Source organism: Ursus arctos, unplaced genomic scaffold (assembly GCF_023065955.2).
Source record: "Ursus arctos isolate Adak ecotype North America unplaced genomic scaffold, UrsArc2.0 scaffold_34, whole genome shotgun sequence".
NCBI classification, from domain to species: Eukaryota; Metazoa; Chordata; class Mammalia; order Carnivora; family Ursidae; genus Ursus; species Ursus arctos.
Genome location: NW_026623030.1, coordinates 22,693,395 through 22,710,570, shown reverse-complemented (window position 1 = coordinate 22,710,570; position 17,176 = coordinate 22,693,395). Strand labels below are relative to the sequence as shown.

At 46.8% G+C, this 17,176-nt stretch overlaps 1 protein-coding gene across 2 annotated transcripts in view; it reads left to right on the top strand.

Moving 5' to 3' along the window:
• The window catches only part of CUX2 (cut like homeobox 2), a 257,661-nt gene that overhangs the window by 152,390 nt on the left and 88,095 nt on the right, over positions 1-17,176 (top strand). For both annotated transcript variants that reach the window (XM_057305974.1, XM_048221286.2), the window contains exons 2-3: positions 5,761-5,871; positions 9,559-9,606. In XM_057305974.1, the coding sequence (XP_057161957.1) occupies positions 5,761-5,871; positions 9,559-9,606 (159 nt within the window). The remainder of the gene's footprint in view (positions 1-5,760; positions 5,872-9,558; positions 9,607-17,176) is intronic.

Below are 17,176 nucleotides of genomic sequence, written 5' to 3'. Positions count from 1 at the left end.
CTGAAAGGGCAAACAAATATCTGAAAGGATTAGCAGAAGCACAAAAGAGATGCGTGGACTTGGAAGGGAGGGTCTCCGAAGCCTTCCTGGAATAGGGGACATTTAAGCTGAGACAAAAGGATGAATAAGATCAGTCACAAGGAAAGAATGAAATCATCCCGGCTAAGGGAATTAAGTCTGTGGAGCCATAAGGTTGGGAGACCCTGGTGCATTTGGATTCCTGCAAGAAATTCAGTCTGGCTGGGAAGGAAAGGAGGAGAGGATAAGATGGGAGGGGCTGACAGGGACCCAGTGACACCTGAGGTCCTCACTTCCTTAAGCCCTGATCCCCAACAGTAACTGCATTATTTTTAGAAGATGTCTTCTTGGAGTTGGTTTTTGGGAGACATGTCTAAGTCCCCCAAAAGTGGGGTTGTCTTTGGAGCTGGGAACTGTGTGTGCATATGATGGGGGAACTGACATACATATACACAACTCAGATCATGTCTTATGTGTTTCTCCTGTGAGAACATAACATCTAGCCCGAAGTTTTGTACGTGGTTGACACTTTAGGATCAGGTGTTAAATTTCAAAAGCAAGTGTTCTTTTTTTTTTTTTTTTTTAAGATTTTATTTATTTATTTGACAGAGACAGACAGCCAGCGAGAGAGGGAACACAAGCAGGGGGAGTAGGAGAGGAAGAAGCAGGCTCCCAGCGGAGCAGGGAGCCTGATGCAGGGCTTGATCCCAGGACCCTGGGATCACGCCCTGAGCCGAAGGCAGATGCTTAACGACTGAGCCACCCAGGGGCCCCCAAAAAAGCAAGTGTTCTTGTAAGATTCCTCTTCCCTCCTGCTTGGGAGACAGAGTTTAACTGAGAATGTTCAACCTGCCTCCCTGGAGATAACCAACAGTTTTCCTTCCCCACCTAAGACCCACCTTTCTCCCTGAGAAAATCCAACCTCTTAAGCAGCTGTGTGACTTAAGTCTAGTCTAGGCTGTCTGTGTTTTCAGTTTCCTCATCTTTAAGACAGCAGAATCAGATTCAGTTAATTTTGAAGTGTGGGACATACACTGACTCCTGGACATGAGAATACTGTAAGCAGTTAGTAAACCTGGCTTTAGAGGGATCGACTCATGTCAACAGGATTACTTATTCCTTCTCAGTGCTCTTCCATTCCTTCTCCTAACAAGAAGAAAGTATGTCTGGTGCTACACTACCTTTAACGTCTCTCTAGCATTTGGTAACTAACCTCCTTTTATAACAAAGACAAATAGCAGTGCTTTGTTTTCATTGTAGTTTATTTCAATGGCTGCCATCTGTTTATGACCTAGGATTCTCTAGTGGGGAAAAAAAAGTGTCCTTTTCAAATGTACTTATTTAGCTTAAAAGGGGGGGGCGGTTATTATGAAGGTCGAGAACAGGCAAACTTAATGTATGATGCTAGGGTCAGAATAATGGCTACCTTTGGGATGTACTCACAAGGAGACACAAGGTAGCCTTTTAAGGTTCTAGGAACATGAACATTCTATTATTGATCTGGGCCATGGTTGCCAGGGTGTTAAAATTCAGTCTTAAGATTGAACTTAAAGCTATACATGTCTCAATCAAAAAGAGAGAAATAGGAGTCAACTTGAAGATAAATATTAAATAGTAATTCATGTGGAATATCAGTAGGCAAAATGCTTGCCAGAGGGGTGTGTATGGTTGAAGTTTGGGCAATGATGGACTGGACAACCCCAAAGTTTCCTTCTGGTTCATACATTCCAAGATCTTCAGTGCTTTGGAGGTCTAAGTCTCAAGGTTGCCCAGCACACTGGTGGCAGAACCTCTCAAAGCTAGGGGTACTTGCTGGGCAGTGGGCACTTATGGTGGGGAAGCAGCAGAGCTGTAGATCCCATCTTCCCAAGAAGAGCCTTTCCATCCCACCCCAGTTTCTTCCTGCTGCTCCTGGTCCAGGGTGCAGCTCAATCCCAGCTTCCTTTTTCTCTGTGCATTGGCCCGAGCCTCAGCTGCATCCATCATCTGCTTCAAGCTCATTAAAATTATTTCTTTTTAGTTGCAAATGGGCTGTTTATGATGATCATTATTTGAATGGTCTGCGCCGGGCTCCGGGCTGTCTGTCTGCTGCTGATGGCAGGTTAATCAGATGAGTCTCCTCCCGGCCTGGGCCTGGTCCAAAGTCTGGGGCTGTGTTAATCATGGCTCCCCTAGGGCTGGGGGCTGAGGGCCAGGGTGGGAGAGGAACCGAGTTCTGCTTGATCATCAAAGGAGGGCCCTGCTAGCTGTGTATGTGAGTAGTGGCTCAGACACTCATTTCTAAAACTCCGCTTCTAAAACTCAGCTTCAGACCAGTACTGGTTTATGTTTATGAGAGTTTTTTTCCATTCCTTCAAAATAAGTATAAAGCTGTGAGCTTTTTTATTGTAAGTATTTATTTTTTTATTTTTTATTTTCTTAAGTAGGCTCCATGCCCAGCATGGAGCCCAGCGCTAAGCCTGAACTCACAACCCTGAGATCAAGACCTGAGCTGAGGTCAAGAGTCAGACGCCCAACTAACTGAGCCACCCAGGCGCCCCAAGTATATTTATTTTAAAAGACTCTTGTTGATTCTGTTATTGGCCCTCCTGCTTTGTTAACGTTCAAATATCCTATCTTTTAGGGTGAGAGGGAGTTGTTTTTAATGTTTTTCTTTGATGCAGTAAAACTTGGCCATACTCTGTTGGTCTTCCTTTTTCTTTCTTTGGTGATATTTTTATGGACCTGTGAAACCCAGAACTCTTAGAATCACTGATCTACTGGTGAGACCTGAGATGTTTTCTGAGCTCTCAGTTTATCTAAATAACAGAATAATATCAGCCAACATTTATTGAGCCCTTGGTACTGTGCTTGATGGTTTATACAATTATAGCATTTAAAATAAGCTCCCTGAACATCCCCCCGCTAGTGGGAAAGTGGAGCAGAAGTCCTATGAAGAGCCGGGCATTAAATTTTGCCTTTATTATCCACCAAGGGGATAATCCACACCTGAATTATTAGAATTGACTGTAATTTATTTCTTAGTCCCTTTGTGAATCACCTAACAGACACATTCATGTACTTATTACATGAGATGAGGTATGTAAGGAGCTTAGAATGGTGCCTGATACATGTAAGCACCCAATGAATGGTAATTATGACTATTATTTACTATTATTGTTATTGATGATGTTGTTGTTAGTGAGCTGACCATAGAAATGTGGCAAGAATTCAGGGTTGAAGGATGAGCATTAGAAGTAGGCAAAGTTGAGAAGAACACGGACATTGTTTGCTCTTCAGCGGCTCAACGGGTAAGACACCATAGGCTGGGCTTACAGTAGGCTTGGGGCTGGGGGTCTGCCAACATTCCTGGCCTGATGTTACCTCTGCCGTGTCTGCAGTGTGGATGCAGCAGACAGATTTATACCCACCAGCAGCCTGGGAGGTTCTGGTGAAGGGACTCAGTGTAGTCACACAGCATAATTGTCTGGTACAAACATCAAATCATTGGTCTTATCCTGCTCTGAAATTTCCTCTCAGAGCCTGGGTTTGATGTTTTAACTGAGGGGTCCAAGTCTAACACCAACCAGGTATATTGGTTGCTGTGGTGTGGGGAGGGGCAGTGTCCCAGAGATTAGAACATGTCAGATACATGCTAATCCAAAACCAAGCGATGTCAACCCAAGTCCCAGTTCTGCTTGGTCTGCAGACCAATCACATCTTTGTCTCCAAGAGAGATGAGAAAAACTAAGGAAAACTGTGAGCATTTTATCACAACTCACATTGACCATGGCACTCCAGTTCCTTCTCTGCTGCCAAGTGAGGTTCTGTCCACCTGGCTGCACCACCTGGTTGAATTTTATCTACCTTTGATCAGTCCTTTTGCTGCAGATCTCTCCCTCATCACTCAATATTTTGGTTGTGGTTGATTGTAGTTTCTTTATTGGAAACTATAATTATTTTTAAATGATGATAAATCAGAAGTCTCCCTTTTTTCTTTTGTCACTTTGGTGGACTGTCAGAAACTGTTTCTGGCTCTCCTCTCTAATGATACCTTCTTCTTCACCTGGCATAAAATTCCATGGAGCATTTGTTCCAGAAAAGCCTGCACCTTCAAGTTGGTGTATCTACTGCTCTGGCATAGAATTGACTTCAGCACCTTGGAGAGCACCACATTTCTGATTCCCTTGCCCTTCTATTTTAATTGCTACTTTTATGCCTTGACCTTCTGTCTTCTAGTTCCATGGTTCTCCAAAGAGGTTAGACATTTTCCAGAAATAGAATTCCCCTGCCAATTTTTCCCTAAGGCACCATAGGCAGAGACACTTATGCTGGGCTTGGGGTAGGCTCTCCAGCCTCTGATGGGTATAAGGTTTATGGTGCTATGGTGAACTGCTATAGAGCAGATTTACCGACTCAGACATGATATAAGACAATTACCATGCATTTCGTCTCTTACAGGGAAAAGGATTTGCAGCGGGTTAATAGTACTTTTATTTCATTATCTAATGGTAAAAGTGTTTCATTGTGTGTGCAAGATGAATGCATATTAGCGATGACAAATGGGGTCTTTCAACACGGTGCCGGGCCTCATCATACATATGTTAGATTAAAGAGTTCACCCTAGAAATACACTCTTGCATCTGCGTGTGTGTTTTTAATAAATCTGATTGCAGAAATTTATTGCATCACCGGATTTAGGAAATTATGGGGCTTGATTGCTGCAAATATAATCGGGTGATATATACAGAAATGCTCCTCGAGTTATGGTCCAGAAAAAAAGCCCATCTCAGGATGGTGCAAGAAAGCAGCAGACCACATAAACAGAGCATTTCTTGAATTATGCAAATGAAACCCATGACAACTCATGGTGAATTGTACTCCCCTTGCGAGACTGCCACCATTAAAGCGAAGAAAGCCAAGAGTGGAGTGATCAAATATACATGTACGACCACCAGACACTGTGATGTGTGTAAGCTGGAGCAGTGCCCCCCTTCCATCCCTCACTCTCTTTTTTCCCCTTCGACGGTACATCCTGTAAAAACCTGGTCTGGCGCCGTCATTGCACATAAGCAGGCAAGGCGCCTTCCAATCCATTTCTTCTGAATCCAGGAGTCTTCAGTGAAATATTTCTTATACTTGAAGTGAACCTTAAATGATTTACTGCAGGATACACAAAAGGTCAGCTTGCTTCTTATTGGCACCTTCATTTTTCCAAAATCTACTGAAATTAAAAAGCCATCTATATCTTAAAAGGCGTATTTATGAACCCTTAAGTGTAAGTAAGTCATAGTTGGAACAGTTCCCACCTCTGATATATGAAAGCTGTCGACAGCACTTTCTTACACTATAATATGCCCATACAATATGCCGCACTTTACTATTTTGACACGGTTTGGAGATGTTTTCTACAGTTACTGACAAGCTTATGCCATCACTCCTTTGGAAATTTAAGAGGTGGGGCAGGGGGGTGGGGGAGAGATTAAAAAAAAAAAAACTCCACCCAACTTTATGGGAGATTATTGATCTTCCGATGAGCAAAAAAAGCTGTCCTGGATTTTTTTTCGGTTGCATCCCGTTTTGTAAATTATTCATTTGTGCCAGGAGTCAATATCCTGTCTTTTCTCAGCTTTGTAAGTTAAGAAAACTTGTTCAGAATGCTGTTTTGTACAATGATTAAAAAGGAAAAGGAGGGGAAAAAAATCTTTTTCTTTTCTCTCTCTCTCTCTCTCTCTTTTTTTTTTTTTTTTATTATTGTTTCAGAAGGAGCTTAATTCCGTCGCTTCCGAGCTGTCTGCACGGCAGGAGGAGAGTGAACATTCTCATAAACATTTAATTGAACTCCGCCGGGAATTTAAGAAAAATGTACCTGAGGTACAGTATATTTGCTGTTATAGAATTAACTCAGTAGGAATGCAGATTTTTCTCTGTTCAAACTATATTTTGGAAACTGTAGACATAAGTGACTAACAAGAAAAGAAGCTAATTAGCCACAAAGCGAAATTACAGCCCCCAACCTTTGGGTGTTTCTTGGTATAGTGGTGCTCAGCGGTGCTATCTAAAGTGAGGGCAGGATGCTTCTCCATTGAAATCATTGTTTCTGAGGGGCTCCCTAAAACATCCATTTCCCCCCATATTCATCTCTAGTCAAACACTTGGCCTTGACAGCAAAGACAGTTTGTCTAGGGTTCTTGATTTTATTTTGCTTTTCCATTGGTATCTGGGAGAGGGCAGCTATAGGCTCCCCCACCCTCCCTGGGATTTCCCTCAGTCTCCTCTGAAACTGCCTCCCCCTGCCATAAACAGGCCCCATTCTTCCCCTTTACCTTTTGCCTCGCAGCTCCAGACACCAGCTCTGTCTTTCCCAGATGCCATGAGCCTGGTCCAGATAATGACCAGTCCTGTCCCCCCACCCCCACAACAGAAGGGCCCACCAGGGGAAAAGACTAGAATGGACATGTTTTTGTTCTTTACAGGGTCGAATGTGTTAATTCCTTTACTTTCTCTATTAGGCCCCCTGTTGCTGCTCAGATTAAAAAAAAAAAAAAGATGGAATAAATATAAATAGGAAAAATAAAGCCTTCTGATTCCACATAATGTTATCAAGGATGTGACACATCAGAGCCACTGGGAAACAGAGACCCTGACTGCCCCCAAAGCCAACTGTGCTTCTCTGTGGTCAGCAGAGGTTAATAGTTGACCTCTCTGTCCTAACCTGCTCAGGTGGCTTGGATCTTGGAGGAGGGTGAGGCAGGATCTGGCATTCTGGAAGTATCAGATGTTGATTCTACTCTGGAGATGTTAATTCCACTGTGCCTGTTAGAATCACCCAGGGGTCCTATTGCCATCTTGCTGATGGAGGAGGAGGCCATGGAAAGATGGAGAAGAGGTAGACCTACCCAGGAATTGGGCTACATGAGCACAGAGGGGTCAAGTCTTCGAGCTGTGAAATCCTCATCACAAGTCATAAGTATCTTCAGTTCTTCCAGGCAAGAGGGGGAAGTGGACTATAGCTAGAACTTGCCCATGGAGCAAGTTTGGAAGGAATCTCAGGTTTGAGAGCTGAGGGAGGGTGTGCCTGGAGAAGGAGTGAGAATCTCAGAATCAAGTGTCTCCCGTGTTGCGGCTTCAAAAAGGCCAAGTCAAGTCCTGGACTTGACTCCCGGAGCTAAGAAGGCATGGGTGATGCTGAGCATTCTTTGCTTCCTTCTTAGAACAGAGAACAGCTTGGTATTTAAACTGATTTTCTGCCCAGGAAGAGGGTACCAGAAGCTTTGCCTCTGACTCTCCATTCTGTGGGAAGCAGAAATGAAGTGGCCCTAGATCTTCCCAGCCCTACGTGCCCTCTCCCTGGTCAGCACAGACCCTCCATCTCGTCCTCCTCCCCCAGGCCTCATGGGAGCCCTCAGGTGATGAGGGAAATCCAGGCCAGGTTTTAAGCCTCTGAGTTCGGCTTACATAATTTTAATACTGCATAATTATGCAATTATGTAATTAGGAGGAATAAGTTTCCATTCCTATTATAGTCGCGCCTCTGAAAATTCTCATTTTTGGAACTAGTCTCTCCTGATTGGGAGAGTCATGCCAAGGCTTTATTTAAGAACATCATCTGGCTGGTGCCCAACTCACCTCCCGCTGGTTCCTATGCTCAGCCTCTCCCCCAGGGGTGAAGCGTACAGGACAGGGGGCTTCTAGAAATGGTAGGAATTAGCCCAAAGCCCACCAACCCCCACCTTGGCCCTCAGATTTGAATCCCCTTGAGTGTGGCATTGTGCAGACAGCTTATTTGGGTTGTCTGTTGACCTGTATTCAAATTCCAGCTGAGCCACTCACTCATTGCCGGACTTGAGCAAGCCAGCCTCTCTCAGGACCTTGGTCTCCCCTTCTGAAAAATCAGGGGACTGGAGAGATGATTTCTGAGGCCCCTTCCATCACTAACATTTCCTGAACATGGACCAGAGGTTTAACCTGCTGATATGTTGTATTTGGTCTGTAAAGTCATTCAAGTTTTACACTAAGTTACCAACATTTGCCATCACAGAAGATTTCACCCAAAACCCCAGATTTCCAGTATCTTTTGAGACTCTTTGGTGGATCTGGTCACATGGAGGCTCCATGCCCACGTGGCAGTCACCAGCTAGAGCTGAGCAGCTGCTACCTCCATTACATGGTGCTTGGGTTCTCCCGATATTTGCCTCCCAGCCTGCCTCCCTCATGTCCACTCCCTCTGCCCTGGCCTCTGTGGGCATTTGAGTTCACAACCTGGGACCTGGGTTTTTATGCATTTCCTTTTCCATGGCTCAGCCCATGCACCTGAGTTCCTTACGATCAAATCCACTAGATTCGCATGCACTCCCTATGTCCCTCCTGAAGATGCCAAACATACCATCAGTATGTCACCAGCTCCAAGGAGACCTGGAGGACACCAATCAGTGAGGCAGTGAGGAGGGGTACCCAGGACCCAGAAGAGGGATCATTTTCAGAGACAGAAGCACAACCTTATTTCTTAATTAAGGGATTTATTCTTTACCTGAATGTATGTATTCTTGTGTGCACATCTTCCTTTCCTGCTTCTCTCTACTGTCCCCTCTCTCCCCCTAGTCTCGAGCCCCCCTCAACTCCTCCTTTCACAGGGCTTTCTTGTGGGACCTGACTGACAGCAGTCATGGAGTCACCAGTGGGTCTCAGAGGAAACTGAAGCATTTAGGGTTAGAACACTAGGTTCTAAAAGGCCTCCCTCTTGCACACAGGGAAGAACTCACAGGAGCCAACCAGGGGAGCCCTTGGAGCTGAGAACCTCAAGATCACTTGTGAAAGGCAGAAAATCAGAGTCCAGAAATAGGAGGCCCCCTTCTGAAGACACCCCACTACCATAGAGTTTATCAGACATTTACAGAGCCTCTCCTCTGAGCTGGGCACCATGGGGGTGCCAGAAACTGTACATTCTGGAGAGGACAGAGAGACAAGTATAGAAGTAATGTTGCTAAAATGCAAAATGGAGTGTTTGCCAGAGAAGGGCAGTTGGGTGGGGAAGCAGAGAGAGATGGCCACCTGAAGGAGACAGCCCTAAGCAAATGCTTGAAGGACAGAAGGTTTTTATGAAGGGACTTTGGTGACATGGTGCTGGGTGTGGAGACTCGAGGCCACCCGTTCAGCAAGAGTCAGTTGCATGATACACCACAAGTCCCATGAGCACTTCATATTTAAAAAATTCCATAATCAGATCTATTTGGGAAACATTCCTTCCTTCCTCCCTCCCTCTTCCAGAAATTCCCAATGTGCATTACACTAAAGTCTCCAAAAAGTCCTGCAGGGAAGAAACTTGATGTTGGACTTTATTTCCTAGGCTGATTTGGCTTGGCACCCTATGTGTGTATACATGTGTGTGTGTCTGTGTGTAGGTGTATATATGAGAAACCCTGATGAAATCCCATGGAGTGCACATTCCACGGGACACATTTGGGAAATGCTGGCCTGGGGGACAGCAGTGCACTGCAAGCAAGGGACATGGGGGTGTCCCACCTGGCACTGTGGTGAACTCTTCGCTGATCTCTTTTTCAGGAAATCAGAGAGATGGTGGCTCCTGTATTAAAAAGCTTCCAAGCTGAGGTAAGACCCAAGGCCCATGGCATGTCACAAAAACATTCCCTGCTTCCCTCTCCTATCCCACCTGGAGTTGCCAAAGGAGGCCAGCTGCCTCTGGAAGCTTGGGAGAAACCTGCCCATCCCCATCGCAAACTCCACCCCATTCTTTCCAGATCAGCCAGTGGTGACATGATGAGAATGGGTTCTCTGTTCTGTTTGATGGGATTTCAGTGTCTGATCCCAAGAAATCTCCCTCTCCCTAGACTTTGTCCAGCCTTACACCAGCTCTGCTATATACAGTATCTGTGACCTTGAACAAACCGCCTCACCTTCCAGGCTTGGTTTCCCATTTTTAAAATCAAGAGGTTTGAACTCAGTGACTTGCTGTCCCCTGGCATTCTGCTCAGCTTTGATTCTCTAAGGCAGTCTTGCAAATAAGTCCAAATAGTTACCATTCCACCCTGAAATCCCCTCTACTGACCCACTATCTGAGTATAGAAACAATACTGTTGACCTTCTCTCCTGACAACCCACTGGGCCCTATTTCCTTTGGCGGCAGCTGAGCTGTCTTCAGCTAGTTGTTTCTCTTGCCTTCCTGGAGCCCTGTCATGGGGCTGAACCTCCCCCATTTCTCCTCTTGGCTTGACTTTGTGACCAGGATTCTGAGACTGTCCACTTGTCCAGCTGGCAAGGGAGACAGGCTAGGAAGAGAATGGAGTTGTACTGAAGCAGGGTAGTGGAAGGGGAAACCGTTTGTCAAATGTTCCATCTTCGGGGGGGGCTCTTCTCAGTCTCCCCTGGATTCAGGCAGGACCTTGGAAGGATAGGCCCTTCTCCGAGCTCTCCAGTGGAGATGCATTTTAAGTCTGTTGTCCGCCAAGCACCACATTACTTTAAATCTGTCTCTTTGGAACCGCGTAAGCACATAAGGCAATATTAAAGTAAACAATAACTGGGTTTACACAAATGTCGCTGATTTCCATATTTTTCATCCCTTCATTTTATTACTGAGTTGACTGATGTGCTTATTTATTTATAGGGCCATCCGGTATTGATTCATTTGGTTGTGAGGTGCCTGAGCTGAAAGGGGCCGGCAGCAGGGCAGGGTGGGTGGTGGGGGGAACAAACCAGAAAGACCGATAATGTTGGGAATTTGTTGTCATGGCTTTGTGTTTTTAAAAAAGAGGTTCCCATCTGCCAGGCCCTGGTCCCATGAGGGCTTCTCAGTACACAAGCCCTCTCAGGCAGCTGATCTCTCTGCCCAGCCTAGAGACAGGCACTGAGCGTCCCTTTCTCAGCTGTTCCCTTGCTTGGGCTGGTACGGACGGAGCTTCTCTAAGCCACTTAGAGCCTCAGTTTCCCTATCTGTTCATGGTAATAAAGACATTCCCAATCTTTTTGTGTTGTTTTAAGGACTGAGAAATTATGCAGGGAAAGGGTGTAATGTAATGCCCGGCACATAGAGAGCTGCCGGGCAATAAAGAGCAGACTCCGGAGCCAGCCTGGGTTTGAACCCTGCCTCTGCCAGGTCCTCACTGTTTGACTTAGGCAAGTCTGTGCCTTAGCCTCTCTGTGCCTTTGTCTCCTTATCTGTAAAACTGGGTAATAATTATACCTCCTTCATAGGGTCATGACTGGGGAAGAACAAAGTTTATAACCGTGGACTGCTTAGAACACTGCTTTATATTAGTAGTCCTGGTTATTTTATTATTCCAGTGATCAGTCACCTCCAGTGCCTCTGCTCTGCTTGGGCGGGAATCCACCGCTTCTGTTCAAGGCTTTTCTCCAAAAGAAGGGGGCTTTCTATCCCTGAAGGAAACAGGTGTGACTTACGTCATCTTTTCAGTAGAAGAAAGAGTTCAATGTTATGTTTAGGTGATGATCCAGAGAAAACGCCGGTGCAGCGTGGCAGAAAGCACGTGCAAATCAGACTGAGACAGGCCTGGCCTGAATCTCAGCCGTGCTGCTTACCCAGCTGTGTGGCTGGGAAGAGGTTCCTTAACCTCTCTGAGCTGCAGCTTTCCTCCTCTGGCAAATGCAGTAAATAGTAGGGATTCAAAGAACTAAGGCTGGAGGCAGTTGACACAGTATCTGGCACACAGTTGGTATTCAGTAACTCACTGAGGGACAGAAAGTTTTAGTGGGTCTAGAAGGGAAGACGAAGCTGAATTCTCATTTCCAAATCTATGTGGCATGTTGAATTCACACTGTTTTAATAGTTGAGGATCTCCAAAGAACTTCGTTAATTTTCTGAAGAGGGCTTTCCATCGTCCCTTTAATGTACCAAAAAGACTACATTTGTCTGGAGTTTTATTCCTGAAACCCCTGCTTTCCTCATGATCTATTGACTAATCCATCGCTGCCGCCATGTCCCTCCCCGCGCCTCCGGGGAGAAACGCCGCCAAAGAAAGGTGTTAATAAAAAGCATCTTCTTCGTCCAGAACAAACTGCTCACGCACAAGCCGTTTATAATCCAAATTTGATTTTCATTTTAATTTTTTTAATGAGGGTTCATCCTTTATGCCGCTTCCCTCTCGCGATCCACCAGGCTCCGGGCTCAGAGCTGAGGATTCCCAAGTGGGCATTAATCACCTCCCAGGAATATTCCCTGAGGCAAACACCGTCTCGAGTCACATAAAGTAGCCCATAAAACGCCAGGGCTGAATATCGTACCCGTCATTCCTTCTTCCCCAGTGTGGGCCTCTTGTTGAAATATAACGTGTTCAAGTTCATTCCTTAATTTCGCTCCACCAGCCCTGGTATATAAAGAATCTGGGCATCCTTTTTATCTTTTCATTCCATATAGGTGTGGGCCTTTTTTTTCTTTTTCTTTCGTGTGTGTGTGTGTGTGTGTGTGTGTGTGCGCGCGCGCGCGCGCGCTGGTGGGAGGGGTAGGGAGAGGAAGTGAATTTGCCCTGCTGTGAATCAAGGAAGGTTTTTCTCTCCGCCTTGATTGCTTAAAGGACAGTCTTGATTCCCCCTGCTCAGGCAAACAAAGACAGCCAGAGAAGGTGGCTTAATGGAGACAGCTTGAAATGGCCAAAGTTTGAATATCCTTGCGCACAGAGAAAAGAGCAAGACGAAAGCCCCGCTAATTACAAAAGTTGCTTTATGAAAGATAATTCAAAGCAATAATTTAGCAAACATAATCAAGTCGCACAGATGGGGTTGTTGATGGATGGATTGCAACATGCAATTAGCAGCTCTCGCAGTTACATATCATTAACCCTCCGAGCACAAAAATTATTTTCTCATTATTAGTTGAAAAGGTAAAATTAAGCTGACTAGACAGTAAAGGAACAAACTACAATTAATTACCTTCATTTATTACAGTCATTATTTTAAACTTATTTTTACTTGGAGAGAGAGATGAAAACATCTAAATTAAAAGTTTTGTTATGCTAAACCAGAGGTGAAACTTTTCTAAGGAGGGTGTGTACTGGCCCAGCCAGGAAGACGGCAGGGCCACTGCAAGATTTTTTTCTCTCTGCTTCCTTCTTCTTCCACCAGGAAGGGCATGTGGCCTGCATGATAGAAAACCCTTTGGCTGAAAACCCCCACAGACACATTAACCTGGGCCTGATGGAAACACTGCAGTCTGGGAACCAAGGGGGCTGATGCCTCCTCTAACCACCCAGGGTCTGACACCCAGAGTCTGAGTCCCACCCGAATACTGACAAACTTATGTGACTTTGGCAGGTGACTTCATGTCTCTGAGCCACTGTTTCCTCATGACGGTTCGTAGGATTGCGTGAGGTTCAGTGAGATCCTCTGTCAAGTGGCTGGCAAGTCATTTGTTCTCATCATGGTGGGTGTGTTTGGTGGCATGGGGCCAAGATATTCTCTCTCTGTCCTCTCAGGGTCCAAGGGAGTTTGTGCAGCATGACCACCCTCTAGGAGCTTAGAGATGAGACTGAGGTGCCACTTCTAAGAGACATATGCATCATCTATTGAATCCCTGCAATCATTTATTCACTCAACAAACCTTTACGGAAGCCCTACTGCATATCAAGTGTTGTTCTAAATGCTGGACATAGTGAAGGTCATGACCTGCCAGTCAACTAGATGCCTCTTGATGTGGGGGAGGGCAAGTATTTGTGTCAGCCCCAGAAGGACCTCCTTTCTACTGGGTGCCTCACAGGTCCACTTAGCAAATACTCATGGAGCACCTACTATGTGCCAGGCTCCAGGTGAAAGCTGCGGACGGTCCAAAGATGGTGTGATACTATCGCTGCCCTTAAGGAATGTCACTAGGGGTTCAGTCCCTGTGATCAAAAAAAGGCCAGTCATGTCAAGAGCTCATGGGAGGCCTCTTGATTTCCTCCCAGAGCTTCTGCTTCTTTGTCGAGCTTCACACAATACCTCCCATCCCCTGCATAACTCCATTGTGTCTGGCATTCCCCCATAAGAAATGGAGCTTGTGTCTCCATTCTTTGAATCTGGGCCTGTGTCCACTTCAACCAATAGAATGTAATGGAAGTGACCCTCTGCCAGTACCAGGTGGAGGCCTTCAGTGGATTGGCAGTTCTGCCTCCTGCCTCTTCCAGCCCAACCTGTATGGACAGGCCCTGTGGGATGAGACTTCATTTGGAGGAGAGGGGCTGGGAGCACCAAGGCCCCAGGCACAAGTCAAGGAGCCATGTTGGCCATCCAGCCCAGTCGAGCCATCAGGCAACTGCTGCTGTAGCTGCCACCTGGCTGTGGCCGCCTGAGAAATGACAAGAGAACTGCCCAGCTGAGCCCCATCAACCCACAAAAGCATGAGAGATAATAAGAAGTAATTGTTTTGGGCCACTCCATTTTGGGGCTGCTGGTTACACAGCAGCAGATCACCAGAATAGCCAAGATTTGCAGAGTGCCAATTCTTTCCCCTCTTTCCCCTGATTCTCAGCTCTCTTCTGCCTCTCTCCTCTCCCCTCCTCTCTTCCACCTTCTCCTCCCTTTTCTTCTCCCATCCGTCAGCCTTTTAGCAGATTTCAGCCTTCCCAAAACATTTCCCCCCAGCACCAAGTTCTTAGGCATCCATCTCTGGAGAGTGCAGCCCTCCCCCCCCCCCCCCCCCGCCAGCCGCCCCCAGTTCCAGAGGGAGAGTGCCGGGTGCTCTGGAGCAAAGTGCCTGGTGTTGCCCTGCAGATGCCCAGGTGGGGAGTGTCAACAGTTCAGAAGATTTTGTCTCTTCTCCTTTGTGTTTTTTCTGATGGGATTGAGGCACAACTCTGAGAAAAACCCCAATGGCTCAAGGTTGTCTAGAGCAGACCCCGTGGAAGGTCTGTTTATGGAGGAGCAGAGAGGTAGCGCTGAAATAGAGATTTGCAAGAAAGCAAGAGATGGGAGTCTCCCTGCTACCCCTGCAGGTCATCTAGGTGGCAAAGCAGAGCACTGTGCCCTCCAACTTGACAGCTCTGCCGTGAATGTTGGGTGAGTTGATGATTCAGCCAATCAGATATCCAGTCAGATATCCTCTACTGTGCCATCTGTAAAGTGGGATGGGGACACTTGTCCCCCCTGATTCACATGGGTTTAGGGATGCCACGGTGGTCAGAGATGTAAGGTATTATGATCTGCTATAGTTCAAAGCCTTCCAGAGCCTTCCCTGCAGGCCTCACCCAGCCAAAGGTACCCAACACTGCCTACCCTGAGTCCCTCTCACTTTCAGATGGGCAAACAGCTGGAACATCCTTCTTTTGCCCACAGCGCTGCCTCCTGATCTGGGTGACACTAAAGCCTCATTGCCCACCGTTCTCAGTCAGTAAGCAGCCAGCCTTGGCACTAAAGGCGGGCCTTGCCTTTGTTAGAGAAGTCTCCCCAAGTGACTTTTCTTGCACATCTACTATATGTTGCATACTTTCTAATGGTTATGTCATGTGTTTTCCATAATATCTATCAGGGAGAGGTTCTGTGAGTACCCCCTTTTACATGTGAGGAAACCAGGGTTCACAGAGGAAGTGGCCAGCACCCATCCAGTGCCCAGGTCTGTACCTGCGGCGGAAAGGAAGTGAGGGGGCATGGATTCAGGCCCAGGAGGGTGGTGTGGATGATGAAAGTCCTTAGGGCAGAAATCCAAGGCCAGCGGGCCCTACTACTATCTGGCCCCTGCCTGCCTCTCCCCTCAGCCAGCAGACAGCCTAACTTGTTCCTGCCTCAGAGTGTTTGTATTTGCTGTTCTCTTTGCCTGATTCACTCCTTTCAAGTGTCAGATCCTCAGGGAATAAGGAAACCCTCCCTAACCAACTTCCCCACCCCCTCCACCTTTCACAGCACAGCCATTACACTTACCCAGAGTGACACTTAGCATAAGTCATCTTTACAGGCGCCAGATCATTCAGGCCTTGGGGCTACTTCCAGGGCTTTGGTTGTGACTCAGAATTAGGTGGGAGCCATAGGAGACTTTAGAGCTGACCAGACTCAGGTTTCAATAGGATCCCTCCAACTGCTTACCAGATGACATGGGGGAGGGTGTGCCTGGCCTTTCAGAGATGACTGAGAGGAGGAGACTGTACCCCTTGTACCCTCTACCTGAGCCCCTGCCCACCACCTCCATCCAATGCCCAAAGCCTGAAGTCATCAGTGGCTTCTATGCCATCTGTTCCAGCCCCAAACGCTGAGTATCCCTTTTTCCCTCCCAGGCAGTCATGGGCAGGGAAGGAGGTCCTAACCCAGTACAGGATTCTGAGGTCAATCCGTGTTCCTGCCGCCGAGCTGCCTGAGAAGGGCATGGAGGGGTTTCTCACGGCTCAGATCACCTGAGGCAGACATGTCTCTGCCTGCCCGGGCCACAGTCCCCCAGCCAGCCCTGCATGCCATGTTGTAATTTGGTCCCTGTGCTCCCCTCTTGTTCTGCATGTACCTGCAAGATTCCTGCCCTTCCCTTTGAGCTGAAATTTAATTACAGCCCCCCCCCCCGCTTTTTCTGCCTTTTTACATTATTTGCTCTTCCAGCTATCTTTGATGTCATAATTCCCTTGCTCCCCAAACTACCCTTTTTTAGAGGCTCCTAGCACTGGCATGACCATCCTTTGTAAGTGAGGCTTGTTAGGGCCACAACTGACATTAGATGCATGTAGTCCTGACCAGCCAGCAAGACAGGAGGAAATGGCCTCACTGACCAGCAGAACCCACTGGGAAAGACAAGCACTGGGGGCAAGCAAGGGCTCTGGAGACAGGTTGGCACTGACTTGCATCTTGGCTCTCTACTTCCTGGCTGTGTGACCCTGGGCAAGTCACTTAACCTCTCTGGGCCTCAGTTTTCTTGTTTTTAAATGGAGATAATAATAGTACCCACCTCACAGGATTGATGTGAGGGTTGAGTTGATACTTGAAAAGCTCCAGGAACAAAGCCCAGCACATAGCATATGCACTCCTTGAACATGAGTAGGCTTCTGGTCTCTCCCATTTCTCAGGTGAGGTCACTGAGGCTCAGCAGCCAGCAAAGTTTATTGAGCCTTTAGCAAAGCCTCTCCCACATCACTACCTCTTAGCAACATGGTGAGAGAGGTGCTTCTGGTATCGTCCCCTCTTACAGGTGAGAAATTGGGACTCAGAGAGATTGACTGCTTGCCTAAGCTCACACAGCTCTTTACCAACAGGGCAGAGG